This window comes from Littorina saxatilis, linkage group LG8 (assembly GCF_037325665.1).
Source record: "Littorina saxatilis isolate snail1 linkage group LG8, US_GU_Lsax_2.0, whole genome shotgun sequence".
Classification (NCBI taxonomy): Eukaryota; Metazoa; Mollusca; class Gastropoda; order Littorinimorpha; family Littorinidae; genus Littorina; species Littorina saxatilis.
In genome coordinates this window covers 20,384,957-20,408,500 of record NC_090252.1, presented here as the reverse complement: position 1 = coordinate 20,408,500, position 23,544 = coordinate 20,384,957, and the positions used below count along the sequence as shown (strand labels likewise).

Sequence of the window (23,544 nt, the reverse complement as noted above, 5' to 3'; positions counted from 1 at the left end):
GTTTCATCGAGTGGTTACGTCCCTTGAAAGAGAAGGGAATTTGTCTGCTACTATCTGAACCTGAGATCAACGCAAGCATTGTCATTTTGCCAGTTTAGAACAAGAAAGCAAGGTCAAAAATGCAATATAAACGCTAGTGTGTTTTTAGCGTAGCAATAAAGTCCGATATTTAGACTCGAACAAGCATAATGCGACTCGTCTTCGACTCGTATGCATTAAACTTGTCTCGTCATAAAGCGATTTTTTCAACCTCAATTAAAATACGGTTTTTTTAACGACTTCATGAATGTTAATACCTGGGGTTGATCATCAATACTTTGAGAGGGGAGGTGGGGTATTTAGTGACGAGTTACGAGATACGAAAAGCCGAATGCGAAAGCTTGTGTGAGGCAACTGAGCTCACAGTCCGTCAGTCGCACAGGCACACAAAAACGGCTATTCCGTTTTACTCCCCTGTTTGTACATCTTTCGACTTCGATTTTGTGGTGTTCAGGGACAGAAAATAATTGGTTTAGTCCTGTTTCATCGGGAAGTTAGCAGAAAAGGGTATGCTATCGACATTTGTAAAGCTGAAAAACATTCCCGAGAAGAATTTCAAGTTGTCAGTGTATGCTGTTGTCGATAGAAACATCGCCGCGTGGTACAGATGTGTAAACCGGAACCATGCGTCGGCCATTTTACTCAATATGCTTTTGGATGCCATTTTACTCAATATGCTTTTGGATATTGAGTAAAATGGCCGACTTCGGCAGCAATATGCTTTGATGATAGGAAGAGACCATCCAATCACAGCCCCCGAATTCCCCCACGTGTTCATCAGAATAGCTATATATACATATGTTATATTTGTATTAAAAACAAGCTCTGAAAATTAAAAATATAAAAATGTTGATAAAAATTAAATTTCCGAAATCGATTTAAAAACAATTTCATCTTATTCCCTGTCTTTTGTTTGTTTGTTTGTTTGCTTAACGCCCAGCCGACCACGAAGGGCCATATCAGGGCGGTGCTGCTTTGACATATAACGTGCACCACACACAAGACAGAAGTCGCAGCACAGGCTTCATGTCTCACCCAGTCACATTATTCTGACACCGGACCAACCAGTCCTAGCACTAACCCTATAATGCCAGACGCCAGGCGGAGCAGCCAATAGATGGCCAATTTAAAAGTCTTAGGAATGACCCGGCCGGGGTTCGAACCCACGACCTCCCGATCACGGGGCGGACGCCTTACCACTAGGTCAACCGTGCCGGTCTTATTCCCTGTCGGTTCCACATTCCAGAAACATATAGATATGATATGTTTGGATTAAAAACACGCTCAGAAAGTTAAAACGAAGAGAGGTAGAGAAAAGCGTGCTATGCAGCACAGCGCAACCACTACCGCGCTAAACAGGCTAGTTAATTTCACTGCCTTTTGCACGAGTGGCGGACTACGGTCAATGTGAAAAAATGCAGTGCGTTCAGTTTCATTATGTGAGTTCCACAGCTTGACTAAATGTAGTAATTTCGCCGTGCGCGACTTGTTTTGTCTTTCTTTTATCGTTATAGTGTAATAACATCAACACTTTCAATAACACTTTCAATATTTGTCAGTACTAGAGCGGTCAAGACCTCAATCATTGTTTTTGTCTCAAATTCAGAACAAAGGAAAAGCTTACAACAAATATCCTTCAGAATTAGATTTATTACGGCCAAGAATGGGAGCACACTGAACCAGGAGAGAGGCTTTATTTTAACTTGGTTCTACGTTCCGCCATTCCCCAAGCAAACTCATAGTAAGTTCTTGTTTCCGTGTACGTCAGAATGTTAACTGTTTCTCTGTGTCTGTATCGGTATTTTATACGAGGGGGGGGGGGGGTGTGGGGAGGGGGGGGGGGCGTTCGTAATGATGGAATGCCCCTATGATTTGATAACTTTATTGATTAATACAAGATGCAACGAGTTCAAGTTCGAGTCTTTAAGTAGAGAATGATCTGTGCATGGAAGATTTGATTATCTTGTGTTACTAAATCATTGCTACTGCACAGACTTAATTAATTCATCATTCAAAGACCTCTGAGTCTATAGAATCTATTTGCTCTTGGGCATATTTCTACATTGAAATGGAATGGAGTTTGAATTATTAAGAGTGAAATTAAAAGTGCATTTTTTAAGATGATAACTAGCACAGATAATGTTTTTATATTTATATTACGGATGCTCACTGTGAATGTTGTTAATTTTTCAGCATATCACCACTTTGTCTGGGCTAGTCATTCAATCGGACATCATATAACAATTCATCGCAATCAGCAGGTTCCTTGGGCTACAAAAAACGTCAACATATTTGTTGTACCACAGGAAACCGGACTTCTCAGGGTAAAGCTTTTTTTTTTTTTTTTGGTTGTTTACGTAAACAATTCATTATTTACCTAAACAATTCATTGTTTACGTACATAATTCATTGTTTACGTAAATAATGATTTATTTACGTAAACAATATATTATTTAGACTTATATTACATTGTTTATAAACAATCAGCAATGTTGCTAAATAAATCATTATTTACGTAAACAATAAATTATTTACGTAAACGATGAATTGTTTAGCCAACACATTTTCCATTATTTAGGGGTTTCTAGGATTCGCTTCTGAACTAAGTTTTATGTCTTTCAGTGATTACTATAATTGAATACAAGGTCTCTCCACACACTCTTATCTTAAAATAGCTGTTGTTTGGATATTATTTTGTGTATTTTACAAGCCGAGTACGAAAATAACTGATCTCAAACACAGTCAAAGGTCAAGGTCAATTAAGGTGTTTCCCTGCCGGGAGTGTTTAGTGTTTGCATTTTCTTGCTTGAAGTTGTTGAAACACAGTTTTTTCCCCTTATGTTCTCTGTTCTGTTTATGTCCCAACAACATGCTTGTCTTTCCATTTCTCTTCCTTTCATCGTTGCATTTCAAAGAGAAAAGTAAAAACAGCTGTGAACCGTTGAAAAACGGGAAACAATGCCTCCGACGCGTTCCGAGAAGAATCTGGAGTGACTTCCCTTGCCTCATGCAAAACATTGCGATCGGGCGAGAAGCGAAAATATTATGAGCGATTGTTACCAGAGGAGAGGCAGCGATACCACCAGAAGATTTTGGAGATTGACGGGAATGATCCGTATGACATTCTCAACCAGGTGCTGGTCAGCAAATCCGAACGATCTGCCAGAGCTGAGTTACATCAACATCGTAAATTATTTTGTGTTTGGCAAGAGTGCATACCATACAGATAGTGAGATACACATGTGTGATGTGAGCAGCTGAAAGCTTACAACAGTTTGGATTCCTACCGACTTTTTGTCTCTGGCTGGGTGAGGGATGTCAAGTGCTACAGCCCTGATGGCTGTCAGAACTCTGTCATTTCTGCAAAGGTAAGAATGTGCTTTCAGTTTATAATGAATGAACGTGAGTGTTCTCTGTCTTGTGTTGCAGATATCACAAGTTGCAGTTCAGGATATTGTGTTGAGGCTTTGTCTTTGTGATATATTCTTCGCTTCAGTTTGTATTCTGGACTACGACAAAAGCTGTAGATAGTCTTGAATATATTTATATTTTGAAATAGCTTGCTAAATATTATATTTATTATGAGCTTCATGTTGGTTTAAACTGTTTTATTCATGAGCTTCATGTTCATATTCAGTTAAAAATCTGTTGTTTACTTTTCATTGTTAAGGTTATTGTAAAGCACATTATGTGCGTCTTAGAGTTATATTCATTCGATTGACCTAGCTGAATGCTGATTTGTGCGACCTTCAATTTATGTTTCAGATTCTTCATTCACAACGCCTTAATGAACCAGCACTTTCTCCTTGGATCATCGCCACTTCTGATGGCAACATACTGGCAGCACACTGTACCTGCATAGCCGGAGTTGGAGAAACCGGCATGGCTGGAGTTGGAGAAACATGCACACACGTCCCTTCACCTTCAAGGAGTCAGCTGTTGAGTGTGCTGTGGCAGACCGCCATTTCTGTTTGGAATCTAACAGTGAGGGGATGCTTTGTCTGCGCAAAGACCACCCATACTACAGTGCCAGATTGTTATGACCAGTTCCTCCTACTGCGATTTCATGGTGTGGACTACTGTGGATAAAGTTATTGTCCGAGTATTGCCTGACCGTGATTTTTGGGCAATGTGTGTGGAGAAAGCTTTGAAAGTGTTCAGACTGGCAGTTCTTCCAGAGCTAGTTGGAAACTGGCTGGACAGAGAAGCTGAGCCTCTACAAGCAGTGGATGTGAACCAGGAGCAGCTGCAAACACCAGCCGTGAAACGCAGCAAGAAACAGTGACAATACCAGACTCGCTTGCTCATGTGTGTGGGAAAACAAACATCATGTATGACTGTACACACAGAAAGTGGCAGAAGTAAAATTGTAGAGAGGGAGAGAATACATCGAACGCAAAAGAAGAAGAAGAAGAAGAGAGGGAGAGAAAAGAGAGCATGTAATGTTTTAAATCACAGTTCACACTCACAGAGAAGTCATTAATTGTTCCATTCTTGTTTCATTTTATTCTTAAAGTAAAATCATGCACAGATGTAGACATACATTTTGTTTAGGATCACCGACCACAATACAAAATCAAGTGCTACAAGTATAAATTATGATGCATACAGGACCTTATTTTGTGATTGTTTTACATCCACTGCTGTGAATAACAAAGAATCATGAGCAGTTTGATTATCAACTTATTCAGCCAGGTATATTGTTCATTCTCCTTGTTCAATGTTTCCAGTGACACGGATTGGCTGCTTGATTTAGGGAACAATTAAGAGTGTGTGGTCCAGCGTAGTTCTGCATCAGTACAGTCAAGTAATACAGTGTTTATATTGGCAGTGGAACTGAAAGTTAGTTTCTATTATCAACTAGTTCTGTTTTGATGACAACAAAATTGAACACACTTATTTCTGCAAAAAAGCGCACAGGTCTAATTGTCGTAATGAATAGTTAATGACTCACATACCCACATTATGTTATTTCAATTTTGAACATTTAGTGAAAGACCGGCACGGTGGCCTAGTGGTAAGGCGTCCGCCCTGTGATCGGGAGGTCGTGGGTTCGAACCCCGGCCGGGTCATACCTAAGACTTTGAAATTGGCAATCTAGTGGCTGCTCCGCCTGGCGTCTGGCATTATGGGGTTAGTGCTAGGACTGGTTGGCCCGGTGTCAGAATAATGTGACTGGGTGAGACATGAAGCCTGTGCTGCGACTTCTGTCTTGTGTGTGGCGCACGTTATAAAGTCAAAGCAGCACCGCCCTGATATGGCCCTTCGTGGTCGGCTGGGCGTTAAGCAAAACAAACAAACAATTTAGTGAAAGTGTTCTCTTCACTTTGGCTTCATACCTGCAATACTGGTAGCGGTATGTTCAGTGTTGCTTGCAGTTGCATGTTATTGGTAGTTTAAATATGTGCTCGCATTTCAAGTGTAGGCCATTTAATTTTGCAATTCTCCTTATCTTGTTTCCTGTGTAGAGCTATGTTGAGGTTAATCAGCATAATTCAACCTTTGTCAGTTGTGTCAATACATGTCACATTTATGCAAAATGATTTCAAAGTGTATGTTAAAGTTGTGTGTGTGAGTGTGTGTGTGTGTGTGTGTGTGTGTGTGTGTGTGTGTGTGTGTGTGTGTGTGTGTGTGTGTGTGTGTGTGTGTGTATGTGTGTGTGTGTGTGTGAGTGATAGAAAGAGTGAAATCTGGTCTTGAATTGGAAGGAAATAGCAGCAGGTCAGATCATATACACATGTATATTCAAATTCAAGATTCCATCCAGTGAAAACATGATAACAGAAAAACTGTTGCTACTGCTCATGTGAGACACCTGAATCAGATACAATACACCACAGTTTAACACATTCTTTAAACAATGCCTTCATCTTCAAATTCAAGATTCCTGCCAGTGAAAACATAACAGAAAGACTATTGCTACTGCTAATGCGAGACATCAGAATCAGATACAATACATCACAGTTTAATTAACATATTCTCTAGTCTAAACAATGCCTTCAGTTCACTAGGCTGTGTTTATGCAGCGTCACCGCAAGAATCACATGATACCAGTGCAAACATTGACAGGCCCAGATGATACAGTGACTATTTTGTCCAGTGTTACCACTTCTTCCTCTTCCCTTGCAAACAAAAGATCAGTCAGAATATCAGAGTTCAGAATTGTGTACTTTCCACAAAGAATACTGATAACTCGCTCAACATAAATTCTCAGATTAGGTAGTTTGCGTGTTGACTATCTCATAAGCTGTAAGCTGACTCCTCTCTCTTGTAAAGGCAGGGATTTTCACTTGTGCACCTCTCATAGCCACTAGTTCATTAATGTCAAATCCCCTGTCGGCCAAAATCACATCATTCTGTACAATATTGTCTAGATACCCACTATTTGCAGTGATGTGCTTGTCACTTGAAAGCCCACCCCACCCTTTAGAAATAAAAGAAATATGGCCTTGAGGTGTAATTGATATTAGGTATTTAATTGCATTGTTGTGCTTGTAGTTTGACCAGGTGAGTGCACTAGCATCAACACTGGAGGGTCTCTCAATTAATATATTTCAAAACAGTCAATAATGGACACTACTCTGCATCTTGAACACACACGGCCAGTACATGTACTGTGCAACTGACCTTGGCACGGAACGATCCAAGGGGGACAATCTCAGTCATCTCAAATAGGGAAATCCAAACGCAATCCGCTGTGTTCGATTTTACGGGCTTGGACGATAGAGAAAAATAAGAAAAGCAAAAGCTGGAGTCCAGTCTGGACGAAACTGCTATCAAGAACGCAGAATTGATTTTTTCTGAGTTTTTTTTTTAGCCGTAAGCGCCATGTTAACTGCTGTTCACAATGCGGCCGCAGTGAAACCAACAAAGGGGCCTCACTCTGGAAGAGTTTCCTGCTCCGATAAACATGGCGCTTACGGCTAAAAAAAACCTCAGAAAAAATCAATTCTGCGTTCTTGATAGCAGTTTCGTCCAGACTGGACTCCAGCTTTTGCTTTTCTTATTTTTCTCTATCGTCCAAGCCCATAAAATCGAACAAAGCGGATTGCGTTTGGATTTCCCTTTTTGAGATGACTGAGATTGCCCCCCTTGGATCGTTCCATGCCAATGCCAGTTACACGGTACTGGCCGTGTGTGTTCAAGATGACTACTCTAATCCATGGATAGGGAAGGAACTGTGGCGGTAGACTTGTCTTTATACTTCGCCTGTCTGTCCAGAAAACAAGTGGCTGCAATCTGTGGTACATGATATGCACAGTCTCGTGAAAAACTTTGCTGGCAGTTGTTCTTGACACAGAAAATATGTATGCCAGGTGTTGCAGAGGTGTGTTAAGGCGTATATGCATGAATGAGAGCTTGAAACTGTGTCAGTGCTCTGCGCGAGTGTGTTGGCAAATGCCGTGCAAGAAAATAAAATAATGTAACAAGTGTGAAGAAATTAGAAATCCCAGTAAAATATCGTACAGTATCGTCATTGTCCCGCAAAGAATCAAGTGTCATTTTTTTCTTGGCAAAATTTAAGTTCGTCTTTAAGTTCCCGAGTTTCTAGCACCAGCCTGTTTAGTTCATCCCGTAGCTGTTTTTCTTCATCTTTAGAAATCCAGGCAAAATTGTCATAGGTTTCAGTCTGGCAGTAAGTACCGCCACAGTCACCTCTCTCGGGAAGAGGAGCAGCCAGTTCTGCTGTATCCGAAGTACCTTCACCGTCGCCATCAACAGCATCCTCTGCTAAATTAGGGTGAGAAGGAGTTGACTCACGCCCCACAAGCTTCTTCCTCTCCTTGAGTCTCTGGTACTGTCCTTGTTGGCTGTCAGGCTGTGTCCCTGCACCATACCCAAGTTTTAAAGTAGGTGTTTACTTCTCACAGAGGGTTGCCCTGCAGAAAAAATCAAAGGCAAATGTATTGTAAATTATGGATTGGGAGTTATTTTAAAAATAAGTCACCCAAACAAGTCGCGTAAGGCGAAAATACAATATTTAGTCAAGTAGCTGCCATTTTTCAGCAAGAGCGTATACTCGTAGCATCGTCAGTCCACCGCTCATGGCAAAGGCAGTGAAATTGACAAGAACAGCGGGGTAGTAGTTGCGCTAAGAAGGATAGCACGCTTTTCTGTACCTCTCTTTGTTTTAACTTTCTGAGCGTGTTTTTAATCCAAACATATCATATCTATATGTTTTTGGAATCAGGATCCGACAAGGAATAAGATGAAAGTGTTTTTAATATGATTTCGACAATTTAATTTTGATAATAATTTTTATATATTTAATTTTCAGAGCTTGTTTTTAATCCGAATATAACATATTTATATGTTTTTGGAATCAGCAAATGATGGAGAATAAGATAAACGTAAATTTGGACCGTTTTATAAATTTTTATTTTTTTTTACAATTTTCAGATTTTTAATGACCAAAGTCATTAATTAATTTTTAAGCCACCAAGCTGAAATGCAATACCGAACCCCGGGCTTCGTCGAAGATTACTTGACCAAAATTTCAACCAATTTGGTTGAAAAATGAGGGCGTGACAGTGCCGCCTCAACTTTCACGAAAAGCCGGATATGACGTCATCAAAGACATTTATCAAAAAAATGAAAAAAACGTTCGGGGATTTCATACCCAGGAACTCTCATGTCAAATTTCATAAAGATCGGTCCAGTAGTTTAGTCTGAATCGCTCTACACACACACACACACACACACACACACACATGCACAGACACACATACACCACGACCCTCGTTTCGATTCCCCCTCGATGTTAAAATATTTAGTCAAAACTTGACTAAATATAACAAAATGAATGAGTAAATCTAGACACAGATCTACCCTTTAAAACTGAACTATAAAGTTGTATCAACAATGACCATTTAGAGTAAGTGCGCCGGTGTCCGTACCCCTTCCTCGGACCGTACCCCTTCGTTTTTTGTTGTTTTTACTCGTCTGTAGACCTCCAGTCGGTTCGTGAAGCGTCTATTTTTAAACTAGAACTATCCGGCAGCGAATATTTGTAGCCAATGACGTGTTCGCGCTCACTTTACCGCCTTACCAGCCTACACGGCAAACCCACTTCCACTTTTGCTTTCTGCTTTTTGAAACTTTTAAGTTTTCCACTCGATCAATTCAGTTGATATGGTTGTTTGAAATGGTCGTACAGCTCAGTTTCGGTCTTTCTAGATGCATTTTTCAAATAAATTCTGATTATCAAATCCAAGTATTTCACACCTATGGCATTCTCACAAGTCATGGTTTTGGGCAACCATGATTATAAGTTGTTAAACTGAGAGTAAGTGTAATACTGACTCACTGAGTCATAGACTGCACTCGGTGCAGGACTGACCGACTGTCCGCACACTACCATCACAACACAGCTTGCATAAAACACAGACTAACCAAGGCAGGTGAACAAAAGCATGAGTACTTACCATTGACAAAATGATCAGAGCACACGTATAGATCTCCTAGCTGTTGATTCAAAGTTGAAATTCTTCAGCTGAAGCTGTGCCAACCATTCTCGCCCGTGTCGTGCAGTCAAATCCCTTGTCTCTTTGCCCTTTCCGTTGACAACAAATGGAACAGAAAAGAATATTCTGTCCCTATCTCTATCTTGTCTGTTATGGCAATGTTTAACACTACAACTAGAGACCATGTCGATAAATGCGGAAGATTCAGAGTGCAGATTTCGCGTGTTGCCTTCTCGCGAGTTCCGCCGGAATGCCAGAGGCAAGGCCGGACAACTCTGCACACGACTGTGTGACGTCATCGCGTCAGAGCTCATACCAAGTTGTGTTGTGTTGTGTAACCTACAGATAAAAAAAAGTGTAATCATGCAGTAAGAGAAATGGAAAGAGAAAGTTTTTGTTGAGACAGAACAGAAAACTTAGGACGGAAAACTTTTTTTCAACAACTTCAAGGGAGAGAATGCAAACACTAAACACTCCCGGTTATGACCTTGACCTTTTGTTTGTTTTCGCATTCAGTTCTTTTTGTACGGCAATTTCAGCTTGTAAAATAAACAAATTTACAAACATTTTCTGATAAATAATGTTTGGAGATACCTTGTATTGAATTATAGTATATACACAAAGAAAAAAAATGAAGCTTAGAAGTCAATTCTTGATTCCCCTAAATAATGAAAACTGCTTTCCCTAAACAATTCATTGTTTACGTAAATAATTCATTGTTTACGTAAATAATGATTTATTTAGCAACATTGCTAATTCTTTATAAACAATGTAATATAAGTCTAAATAATATATTGTTTACGTAATTAAATCATTATTTACGTAAACAATGAATTATTTACGTAAACAATGAATTGTTTAGGTAAATAATGAATGGTTTACGTAAACAAAAAATTATTCAGAATTGTTTTACATTGTTTATAAACAATTACTTATTTAGCACATAAGCTTCTAAATAATGATTATTTAGCTAAAACTGGCGAAAAAAACATGAAAAAGTATCCAAATAATTATTTGACAAACGGAATGCCATAGGTACATTATCGGAATAACACTTGTGTTTTCTGTTAGTCGTTGGGAATTGTATACTAACTCATCATTTGGTAATGTGGATAATAAGCTACATGCCACTAATACGGCACATGAGAAAAATCTTCGCAAGTCGAAACTACACAGCGGCTTCTATTTTTAGATCAGTGGGCTTCAATGTGGCACAAGTGCATGCAATCTGTCCACACAAAAAACACTTTTGCTTTGAGCCGCAGGGAATTTATGGTCATTTGGTAATGTGGAAAATATAAGCTACATGTCATTAATTAATTCTGAGGATGAGAGTACATTCTCGCTTAGGCAAAGGGCGGAAGAATACGCTATGTGGAAAAGTTAGTGCACTCCATGCAAGAGTGCGCTAACAGTTTTAAGCGCATCGCCTTTAGCCAATCAACTGGTTCACATCAGTCATGTGACACCAGTACTTACTGACACGTATTATTATTATCATTATTATTATGAATTAAAAATATCAAACGAAAAGTTATTAAACGTACCTTTCTCTTCCAAACGTAAGTTGTTTGCTTTTGTTTACCTCTGTTTGCTCAACTTATGCTTCCCCTCCTACCCTTTCCCATCCCCGAACCAGCCAGAAAGAAAAACGTTTACATTATACATATTATTTGAACATGTCTCTTCAAAACGAAGGTTGTGATGAGCATTGACAAGAAACGAAAGGGTCGGTGTATGTCAGCCTCAGAACCGCGTGTCTTTGAACTGGATGGAGATGGTGGAACAAGTATTAACACCTGGGAAAGGACAGTGCAATGTAGATCGACCACCATGACTATTGATCTCGGTTTTCGGGGTAAGGGCATGGTTTATGATTGACTGTTTTTTTGAATGTGCAAACTGGGATTTTTTTTTTAATTTAGAAGAAAAGAAAGATATGTGATTTTATGAAGGTTTAGTATGGCTCAAACGATTGTTATGTGTGTTAACATAGTCATATGGTGTCAGCTAGTCTATTCTGATTGGACCAAACATGGGAATGTCAGACTGTCCTTTAACTGTACTAATCCTTGACCAACAGGGGCAACAGTACCAATGTCAATTACACTGTACTTGTTTCTATTACTGACAGATAATATCATAAAAGCAGTATGTGATTTTGATAACTGATCAAAACAGTACATGTGACGTGCATGCATACGGGCACTGTCCTGACTAAGCAGCGCAAACCCACGTGCAGATTCTTATCCTTCATGATAATGAATTTTATTAATTTTAAGTGGGTTATAACAAAATCAATTATGTAAACCTTTTGTTTTAAATACATATCATCAGATTCAGCAATAACATTTAAATGCCTTACAAAATAAACTTTAAAATATTTCAACAAATGTGGCACCCCAATTAAAGCGTTTTATTTTGTGTCATTTCATTTAAAATACCAATGCCATTTAATGCGGTCCATTTAGCTATTTAACACCTTTCCGATCAAAGGTATCTTGAACAGGGATTACATGACCGCCGCTTAAAAAAAGGTATCCCCAAAATCGACCAGACAAAAACGTAAGGTAACAATTAAAATCGACGAAAAATGATAATAGGCAACATTTTGCATACGAGAAGAAAGTCATGAAATCAGTGATCTACCCAGAACATTGTTTTGCTTTTCTTGCTTGCATATTTCGTGTTTCGTTATTCCTACTGATGCATGATTCCATGAGTGGTAAAAAAACAAAACAAGTCATTTTGAGGGGTTTCATGACAAAAAGCGCTGTATTCTCAGGAATGGCTTATGGATTACTGTGTAACTTCCAGGATAGTATGCCTGCATACGCGAGGTACTTCAAATAATCCCGATTGTTACGGTTATTTGTTCAGATGTTTTGCAATGTTTATAGGATTATTCATTAATAACCTCCACAAAATCATGGAAGTCTACAGACACAGTAATAATAAAAGCACTGCCAAAGTTTCATTTGCGTATGACCAATGGTGTGTATTTGCTATGCCTGTAAACACGCTTGATATGTTTGCAATGATTGCTCTGCTACAGCCACGCCCACTCATGCGTGACCGAAGCATGATTTGAGAGGCACTCGTCAATAACCACTGTCTGTTGACAACAGCATGTACGTTCCATGTTTTGTATAATGTGTTTACATGGCTAGCAAATATACGTCAGTGGTCATACGCATATGAGATTACGGCAGTACATCAACCAATCGTTTGTCTGTAGACTTGGGAAGTCATGCATGTTTTGGAAGTAGGTGAGCAATCCTTTGACGCGTTTGAACACTTTCTCTTCATAACATCTAAACAAAAAACTGTAAAATCCGACATTTGAAGCACGTCTAGTAGTATGTAAGCATAACATCCTGGAAGTATAGAAAGCAATCCACTTGGCCATTGCTGCAATACAGCGCTTTTTGTCATGGTACCCCTCAAAATCTTTGACTCACATACGATCTACACTTGCATTAGTAGGAGTTACATAAAACATGAAATACGCAGGCCAGCTAAAAAAAAACAAAAAAACTTTGAGGGGTAGATGATTCTTTTGACTTTCTCCTCGTATGTGCAAGTAACCAAAGTATGTACACAGTGAAACCTCCCGTAACGACCTCTCCCAAGAACGACCCCCTCCTTGTGTCGACCGAATTTCTCGGCACGGATGCCTTTCACACTGTAACTATAACCTCCCAAGAATGACGCCCTCCTTTTTCCGACGACCGACCTACCAACATAGGGTCAATAACGACTTTGACCTTTTTACCAGTAAGTGTCAAAGTTCGTAATTACACGTGGACTACGCACGCCATTAGTCACGCATCAAGAATCAGAGGTGATAGTCTGTGGTCCAGTGACCTATAGGGCTGTCCTCTTCCCACCTATTAGTTTTACCTGTGAGGCCGTGTGTGTGTGTGTGTGTGTGTGTGTGTGTGTGTGTGTGTGTGTGTGTGTGTGTGTGTGTGTGTGTGTGTGTGTGTGTGTTTTATATATGCCTGTCTGTGCGCTGGTGTATTCATGCACATACATCATGCTAACCCATATGCATATCAAATGTTAACAAAAATAGGATAACGAACACAACTGTATTATCATTTTATGTCGATATTATATTTGGTACCTTGCGTTTCTGTCAGGTCGATTTTACGTGTACCCATTTATGAGCGGTGGTCACGTGATCCATGTAAAATAAATGGTTGATCCCAAAGGTGTGCGGGATAGTCAATTTCAGTTCCTTTAATGCATAAGAAAGGTTAAACGAAAGGACATGGGACAGAACGCTTTCATTGGGATGCAACATTTTGTTTTGCAATACGTTTTCTTGCTAAGTTTAGATTTAAAACTATTGATGTCTTCTTTGTATTCCAAATGTGTAAGAATATTATTTGTCTACAGTCAAACTGTTCACAGTTGTAGGAATCAACATTCATGTTGACCAGGATATCACTGACATCGGCACTGAGTACTATTTTTACTCGTTACAAGGTATGGTCTAAAACATGTTCCCAAATATTTATGTTGGTCTGTCTGCCTGCCTGCCCGTGTCTCTGCTTGTCTGTGTGTCTGCCTGTATATCTGTCTGCCTGAGTGCATGTATGTATCAATGCTTATCTGCCTGGCTTACTAATTGCATACCTGACTTTCTTTCTGACTGGCTGCCTTTCTCTTCCTTTGCTCTGTCTCTCTGTTTTTGTTTCTTTGTCCCTGGCAAGGTAGTAAAACGTATGTCTGTGTGCACTTTTACCAATCAGTAACAATTTGATTGTAAGATTGTGTCGTAAGGTGTTGTTTTGTAATTAATTCAGAACCATGTCTGAATACTTCTGACACAAGTATGGTTATTTGGGAAATTCAATCAGTTTTGATTATGATTTATTTTTGTTTACATTTAGTCAAGGTGGACTAAAGTTTTCACATAGAACATGAATCGATACAAGGGTGGTGGTGTATGCATGTGTGGTGAGTGTGTTTGTGTGTATGTTTGTTTTCCAGATAATACCCCTGTGGTCTTTGATGACGTCATATCTGTCTTTTTTTCAAAAGTTAAGGATCAACTGTGGTGACCTCCGTTTTTAAGCAAATTGATCGTCAGAGTGTAGTATGAAACTTTGGTCAAACATTCTTTTTACTCTGTCCAAACTATAGAACTGAATTTAATCTTGAAGCTTACAACTTGATACATTGGTTTGTTCTTTATAGTTGTCATTGAAATCGCATTTAAAATTCAGGCATGGGAATTGTCCGCCGAAAGGCAAATTTCCGCCGAATTGGTTTTTTGTTCTGCCGAAAAAGCAGAAGTTTCTGCTGAAAAAAAAATGGGGAGGCAAAAATGGTTCTAAAAACTGAATTAAATGGCAAACTTGGAGCTAAGATGACACCAAATTGCACCATTTAGGTTCTTTAGAGAACAAAAATTCCGGGGGTGGGGGGACGCATGCCCCCGTAACCCCCCTAGTAAGGCTTGGCGCTTCGCCCCGCCGACTTTGTTATTACTTACACATTTTCAGCCTTTTTTACAATTTTTAATTCCCATGCCTGAAAAATAACAGATTTAAAATTGATTGCATTAGAATTAGTATCTATTTCGTAACCCACCTATATAGAGAATATTACAGTACTTGTCGTACTGTGTCGTACAAGATTTACAAGAGTTGTCCTTTTAAATATTGAAATTCTAGTAAAAGCAAGCGTTATAAAATTTGAAAAAGCAACAAGTGTAGATCGTCAGAGTGTAGTATGAGGGTAATTATCAGAGTCATGGTCCAAAAGTGTGACGTTATCCCATAGCCATTGACAAATGAAGTTCAAAGAATATCGTTGAAAACGTCATGTGCAATATACCAATATTGACTGACTGTGTGATGATATCTTCTGCTATGGTCTGTTGAGACAGTGATATCAAAATCGAGACAGGAGGTCGAGATTTTGATATCACTGTCGAAACAGACCAATAGCAAAAGATATCATCACACAGTCAGTCAATGTTAGATATATTGTTAATTCTCTGGTCATTTTGTATTTACTGTAAAGACATTACAAAAGTATTTGTCTCAGGTTTGGCTGTTCCATATCCCTCCCTCTGATTATTATTTCTTTTTGTTCACTCTTTTCTTGTACTTTTCAGTATTTAAACATGTTTTTTCTTTCAAAAAGTCTTTAGTCACTTGATCAACTAAATTCTGGGATCATTACATTTTCATATATATATTTGTTTGTTTTTAAATTTAGGTGTTTTTGTTTTTGAAGTGGGGAAGCAATAAAGAGGTCGTCGATATCAAAACTGATATCAACGGAAATGTTGTCGATATCACTTTTACAATGAGCTCAGTTTTGCCCAATTGACCAATGGAAATCCATGTAACATATGAAATAGCAATATTGTGTGATAAAACTATAAGTGGACAAAAAGCTCAAAGAAACTTGTTGGTTTCCCTGATATGGAGCGGCAAAGTACATAACCGTCCAAAACCATGTTTGGTCGAGGCATTGGCAATTTGACAGACATGGAACTAAAACTGCAAGTCTCGCGCTCAATAACCAACCATTTCTACTGCTGTATGCATTTCTGGTTTCAAGCTCATGACAGGATGACATTGTGTGCAAGTAGTTTAAAAAAATATTGTTCAATATTTAATCAAATGCAAAAACGTTTTGTTCGGTCGAGGCCAAAATGTCTGACACCACGACCTCCTCTGAGATTCATGTTGCAATTACCAACAAACAAACTATTTTAGTAACAAAAGCTGTGTTTGTGTAGCTGTCATGTGCAAAAATAGAGTGTCCCTGCAAAGTTGATCCAACACATTGGTATTGTGTGCCCATGAGTGGTTATCTGTGCCGGGTAATTCCTGACACGATGCCTCGACCGAACAGCATTTTGGGCCCGGTCAAATTACTGAGTAAAACAGCGATTTAAAAAACACACGGATATTGTGGTCATAAACATGCGAATAATCTGTTTGCACCTGTACCCTTTGTTTGCACTCTTCAATCTTAGTTTACTGGTAATCAAACGTCTGTTTTTCGTCAAGAGAGAAATGTTACAAAATGGCGGCTTCAATCAGCCGGTTTTTAGAAAACTAAAATGTCAAACAAATTAGCAAAGCAACAGTAGTCGAATTTGGGTTAAAAACATATAAATGTATTCCCCGAGACACAATACAGATACAGCATATTGTTGATTTGATGGAAAATTATGGTTGTATTCCTTTCATGAAATAGGTCACCCCCCTCTGGGGTTCCCCTAGCGGGTTAGGGGGAAGAATTTACCCGATGCTCCCCAGCATGTCGTAAGAGGTGACTAACGGATTCTGTTTCTCATTTTACCCTTGTTGAGTGTTTCTTGTATAGAATATAGTCAATGTTTGTAAAGATGTTAGTCAAGCAGTATGTAAGAAATGTTAAGTCCTTTGTACTGGAAACATGCATTCTCCCAGTAAGGTAATATATTGTACTACGTTGCAAGCCCCTGGAGCAAATTTTGTATTAGTGCTTTTGTGAACAGGAAACAATTGACAAGTGGCTCTATCCCATCACCCCCTTCCCTCCGTCGCGATATAACCTTGAATGGTTGAAAACGACGTTAAACACCAAATAAAGAAAGAAAGACCTCCCTCTGGGACAGTATTCTGAGAATGACCCATGATGCAGCAAGCCAGGTAGTATTCTGTTTATCCTACAAGCTGTACTTGTGCGTCTTTTGCTCCAAAGTCTCACAGTCGAGGCTCAACTCAAAGAAGGGTCTTATACTGGAACCTCGATCTCTTCTAAAACCTCGTGAATACTTGACGTCAAAGCAAAAATATTAACTCTTGAGATTAGTGCATGACTTGCAATTAAGTTTTCAAATTCTTCCAGGGGAAACAGCAAGCGCAAAAGTGTTCATAGAATGACGTTTGTCTTGGTGCAATGAAATATGTCACGTTTCAATATATCACTTAAGGTGATTATGAACCGGTTAATTACTACTAATTAACTAACCACACCACGATCCACTCTCGCAGTCATACAATTAAATAGAGTCAACAAAAGTATAAGTTTCAGACGCCTGTTTATGTATAAACTCACCACCTCCCTCGAGCCTTCACTCAAAATATGTTCCTTTCACGTTCTCAACACGTAAAAAACCCGTGGTCACTGACAAAATGCCAGTGGTATATAGAAAATTAACGTAACACGCTGAACCCGTGTAAATACAGTCAAAATGAGAATGTTCTGTTCAAAAGCTCTAGTTCATGCAGGTGTCACACACCCCACGCTGTCACTACTCCAATGTAATCACAGACAAGAAAAGACAACGGTGGTCAACGGGGTGCGTAAGACATGGTGCACTTAGCTTTCTTTCTGTATGCTGGTTAGCCGGTATGCTGGTTAGCCGGGTTGCTGGTTAGCCGGTTTGCTGGTTAGCCGGTTCGCTGGTTAGCCGGTCCGCTGGTTAGCCGGTTCGCTGGTTAGCCGGTCTGCTGGTTAGCCGGTTAGCGTAGCTTCCTCAGGTCCCAGCTCCAACGTCTGCAGCTAGCAAAGTCCCGCCAAAGGCAGCCGTGCAGCAGTTTCAGGAAAACGTAACGAACGAAGGCTGCAAACAGAAAGCATCGGTGCACTAAACATGTCAGCTACCCCTCACCCACCACCTTAAAACATGTCATCTTTAAATATCTCATCGAGCACGTGGGCCTGCACAAAACGGACTTTTTACAACAACAAAACAGTCATTTTCCGTCCTTCTCTCCCTATCTGCAAAAACCATATACAGATTAGTATTTTAGCGTCACAGAGAGTAAATTATGCGCTAACCTGGAAAGAACAACAGAGAGTATTTTATTCCACAACACAGACTCATCAACAGCGTTAAATAATGATTTATTACCTCAAAAGCCTATGATTGTACTCTCAATGGAAGCAAAGTCCGCCTCCTCCCTGGAACAGCCTCTGTTCGTCAACAGTGACCGAAAACCTCCAGAACCCCTTGTCGAATCCTTATGCGAAAGCCATCGCCGACGAAGGAATGTTGACGACTTGTCCTCAGCAAAATATGTAGCAGTGTGAAGGAAATAACTCGTGGAAGTTCCCCTAGAGTGCCGAATATAATCTTCGGTGAAAAACCATCATACTCTAGAAACTGTATTAGATCCTTCCCCTTCTGTCGCTGGGTGTCAAGTGCCCCGTCCTTGTGCCTCTCTCAGACAACCTAGCCAATAACACGTGACTGACCTTGTCACAAAACCAGTCCAGCTATACACAATTCTGCCTCCCCAAGCAGAAAAAAGACACGAGAAACTCAATCCCTGAAAATCCCGTGCGCGCTGTCAGCGAAAAACCGTCAGCCCTATGACAGCAGAAACCTCCACTGTAAAACTCGTGCGCAGCAAACCCTCCGTGTTCATTGAGCACTGTCAGCAACCTCTGCTGTAGCCCAATATCACGTACAGGCGCTTTCTATCATACTCGACCAAGAACAGGCACTCCACTGAGTGACACTTTCTTGGTCTATGTCACCCGATCGTGACAAAATATTAGGCCATTGCCAGACTTGTTTGACACGACCTCATTTACATAATATACCAACTAGTGAAGTGATCAATATTGTTTTGTCATGGGTGGTCTCTCACATTTGAATGATAAATACAAATATGATAAATGTTTTCTGAAAATATGCTCAAAATTGAAGAAGATCCATTGATATGTAAATGTGGTGTTATGTTGGTATGTTTTATCTACACCAGCTTGATTCGTCTCAGTCGGTTGTCCTAGTGGTAAGGCGTCCGCCCCGTGATCGGGAGGTCGTGGGTTCGAACCCCGGCCGGGTCATACCTAAGACTTTAAAATTGGCAATCTAGTGGCTGCTCCGCCTGGCGTCTGGCATTATGGGGTTCGTGCTAGGACTGGTTGGTCCGGTGTCAGAATAATGTGACTGGGTGAGACATGAAGCCTGTGCTGCGACTTCTGTCTTGTGTGTGGCGCACGTTATATGTCAAAGCAGCACCGCCCTGATATGGCCCGTCGTGGTCGGCTGGGCGTTAAGCAAACAAACAAACACACAAACTTGTTTCGAAAACCAAATTTTAGTTCTCTCGACTATGACTGATCGAATATTTTAAGCATCAATATTTTAGTTTCACATGGATATATGGACAACATATTTTAAAAGCAAATCAAATCAAATGAAATCTCTTGACACGACTTGTTTGAATATTGCATTTAAGATTAAATGTCCTGGTTTCCTTCTGTTTGGCACGAATTTCGTTGCCGTGAAAGTAACATGTTTTTTACTTCTCTTCCAGCACCAGTTGAATTTGGAGGTAAGTCAATGCCTACTTCTACCTTCTTTGTGGGTAAGGTGCTGATCCACTTCTTTAATCGCCACCAGCTTGTGGCACCCGATTTTAACATTAGGGGGTGGGTATGTTTGAAAAAAAACACCACTCAAAATTACTTTAGGCCACTTTGAAATTCATGCCCCGAGGGCAACATGTTTACCTTCAGACATTACCTCCTCCATCGAGATGTGACATAGTGAGGCGAACTGAATTTTGATGTGGTATTTGGCTAGTATGTAGATGTCTTGTCGGCAGGTTAATACTTGCTGTTAATGATGTCACATGAACCCGCTAGATGACATTTTTGGGAGGAGTTTGACGTCTAAAAAAAACCAGGATAGACACCTGAAACAGAGTTGTAACCAGCTGCACTGCACCAGTATTGGCTGTGGTTGTGAGTCACACTAAGAGGGCAATCACACTGTCTTTGATGATGAGTTTGGTCCTCATACGTTGGAATTTACGTCTCGTTTCGTTACCTTCTACTAACATATGTAACGTTTCTGTTGTGGTCTGCAAATGGCCTGTGAGAAAATTATGAATATGTTATCGAATAAGAGGCTTACGAGTATTTCAAGCCTTGTTTTCACTTTGTTCATGGACACAAATTCATCTACTCGTGTTAGCTTCGATTCTTTGTATTGTAGTCAAAGACGTCGCACTTGGGACCCAAAATCAGCCACTTTAGAAGATTGACAGGCACAATCATGACTAGACAATTTTCACAGAAGCGACAGGTTTCATATGCGTCAAATGTGTCCGCGTGATCTGGTAGGTGAAGATTAAAATAAATATATCATCAAAGAAAACCGTTGTTTTTAAGGGGCATCATTCATGTTCTGGCTTAGCATTAACACTGACAAAGTAAAGGACTGCTTAAATAATCACTACTCACCAGTTTACTATTGGTTTTACTTTGACTTTCGCTTTGATGTGCATTTAAAGCATTACCTCGAAATTAAGAGATGACAAATAAATGTTTTTTAGTAGAATATAGCTGCATGGCAGATGATTACAACCGGAAAGGGTGGGTCTTTGCTACAGAAATGTATGCCTGTATGACAGTGTTTGCACTATGAACGATTGATTGTTACCTTATCTGGCATCTGAAACCAAAACTTTATTTTTAAATGTAAACAAAAAATGAGTCGGTACCACATAAACCTTGTTTGACACAGCATTTAATTTACTTGTTTGTTTTGTTGTTGTTGCTAAGTATTTCGCTACTTTCCATGTATAAGTTACAGCTCCGTCCATCCATGGGATGGCGTGAAATTTTGTCGAGACTGGGTTCGTGAATAAGATGACGTCACTCGAGGCTCTGCCGTACATAGTTTGCTTCTGCAATGGCTGTGTTCGTGTTGGGCTTCGTGAGACAAATCAGCGAATCTATCATGTGGAAGAAATTTTTGTACAAAACACACAACCCAACTGCGTTTGCAGTTTGCTGAAGAAATTAACTGTATGTGGTTAATTTCATCCGTTAAATGCTTGTCGAAACGAGCCATAAGGCTTTAGAATACAAGATTCCACGCATTGCTTGACGATCTGAACACAGACTTCTTCTTCTTCTGCGTTCGTGGGCTGAAACTCCCACGTACACTCGTGTTTTTTGCACAAGTGGAATTTTACGTGTATGATCGTTTTTTACCCCGCCATTTAGGCAGCCATACGCCGTTTTCGGAGGAAGCATGCTGGATATTTTCGTGTTTCTTTAACCCACCGAACTCTGACATGGATTACAGGATCTTTTTCGTGCGCACTTGGTCTTGTGCTTGCGTGTACACACGGGGGTGTTCGGACACCGAGGAGATTCTGCACACAAAGTTGAGAAATAAATCTCTCGCCGAACGTGGGGACGAACTCACGCTGACAGCGGCCAACTGGATACAAATCCAGCGCGCTACCGACTGTGCTACATCCCCGCCCTGAAGACAGACGATTTCGCAGTTTGTAGGTTGAATCTATGAATCGGCACGACCATGGATAGATCTGTATCTCTGGTACGACCTTCCAGATTATCAACAGCGGGTTCATGGTCAGAATCAAAGGACAAATTGGCTTGGCTTCCAGTCAAACGTCAACATTTTCATAAAAGATTTCCTTTTTCTTGTTTCTGCGGCTGCGCAAGTTATTTTGCCTATGTCATGGCCGAACTTGAGGCCTACCGATCAATATTGCGGGATATTTTCTCACTAGAATAACAGAGACAAAGAAGGGAAATCATGCTATATTATGTTTTAAGTGTGTGCTGATTGCTGGCCTGACAGATATTTTGTTCAATCAATTTTCTGGTGCAAAATGCTTATAAATAGATGGTGTTCGGAACTAACTCTGTCAGGATTTGCAAGCGTTATGGAAGAGTTGTACCCAGCTTACCTATTACACAATGGAAACACGCGATCGACCAGTTAAAACCACGATCGCAGCGAATAACTGGCTCCGATGTGTATGTCATGCAGTGTCTTATGGATATAATGCCTTTTTCGTTCGAAAATCTGCACATCGGAGCCATAATTCACTTGATGGCATGCTGCAGTGTGCTCGCTGAGCACACGTGTCAGTTTCCCATGCTGCCGTGACTTCGACCTCAAGCGGAACTCACGGTATCCCCAGTAAAACACGTTGTTGACTATCACCCGGGGCAAGCGATCCAACATTGCCGCAACAAATCGTAAACTTCGATCTGAATAATATCGAAAGAAAATGTGTCATATCGAGCGGACACTGCCTAGCATACACGTTGAGTCACTTATTCGCTGTGATCGTAGTTTTAACTAGTCGACAACGTGTTTCCTGTTTGTACGAGATAAGCAAAGCGCAATTCTCTTTCCCAAAGCTTGTAAATCCTGACAGTTATTTCAGACAAAAACGTCTATTGCCCTTACATAGACAATGCAAACGAACAGCAGCCTCTTTTTCAGAATGCATAACGGACCATGGATTGAACCCTTCTCACCCGCCCCGTGAGTCTGTCAGCAACATGACTTATGAGTTTACCAGTTTGCAACAGAAGCGCTTGCAAAACTGCACAACCGTGTTCGACTACACACAAGATCCACAAGAGTTGCTGACCACGCAAGTCAGGTAAGAGTGCACTATCAACACCTCGCCGTGATACTGGTATCTCGTTAGTCTGTCAAATTAGCTGTGGGGCGGGGGGCAGTTGTCCGGCAAGCAATTAGCCTAGAACCAACACAGACTATCAACATACGCAAGTATATTTCTAATTCTCTCTCTGCAGACCGAAAATGTGTGTGGAATCCTGTATCTATGTTGCAGTTGAATTAAAAACAAAAACCCTTTCCTAACACGGTTTTCACTGATATACAATAAACTACCTTGTATACGCCCACCCACTCTATGCACCAATTTTGCCCTAAAGTGTGGGACGGGCGTTTACCAGGTACTATACCCTTTGCAGGAGCGGATCCTTTGCTGGAATTACGATATGTTGGTCACTTGGCATGGAAGTGTTCTAAGGATGCGTTATTGCACAAAAAGGAACTCTGCAAGCAAACCACGAAGAAAATCTTGCTGCTTTATTGTGTGTTAACAAGTTTATAGCTTCAAAAGATTATGCTAACTGAAAAAGATTAATCCATATGTGCAGTTGCACTGATTCAAGCCATCAAATTCGAGGGACAATCTCTTGAAACACATATTGTGATCAAAAACCGGTCTTTTCAACTTCAGAAGAGCTTTTAGAATTGCAA

At 40.2% G+C, this 23,544-nt stretch overlaps 1 protein-coding gene across 1 annotated transcript in view; it reads left to right on the top strand.

Annotated features, from left to right (window-relative positions):
• The window catches only part of LOC138974547 (uncharacterized), a 252,051-nt gene that overhangs the window by 158,088 nt on the left and 70,419 nt on the right, over positions 1 to 23,544 (top strand). The window contains exons 39-44 of the mRNA XM_070347263.1: positions 1,646 to 1,780; positions 2,233 to 2,363; positions 11,202 to 11,361; positions 13,908 to 13,997; positions 19,793 to 19,810; positions 22,753 to 22,915. Of these exons, the coding sequence (XP_070203364.1) occupies positions 1,646 to 1,780; positions 2,233 to 2,363; positions 11,202 to 11,361; positions 13,908 to 13,997; positions 19,793 to 19,810; positions 22,753 to 22,915 (697 nt within the window). The remainder of the gene's footprint in view (positions 1 to 1,645; positions 1,781 to 2,232; positions 2,364 to 11,201; positions 11,362 to 13,907; positions 13,998 to 19,792; positions 19,811 to 22,752; positions 22,916 to 23,544) is intronic.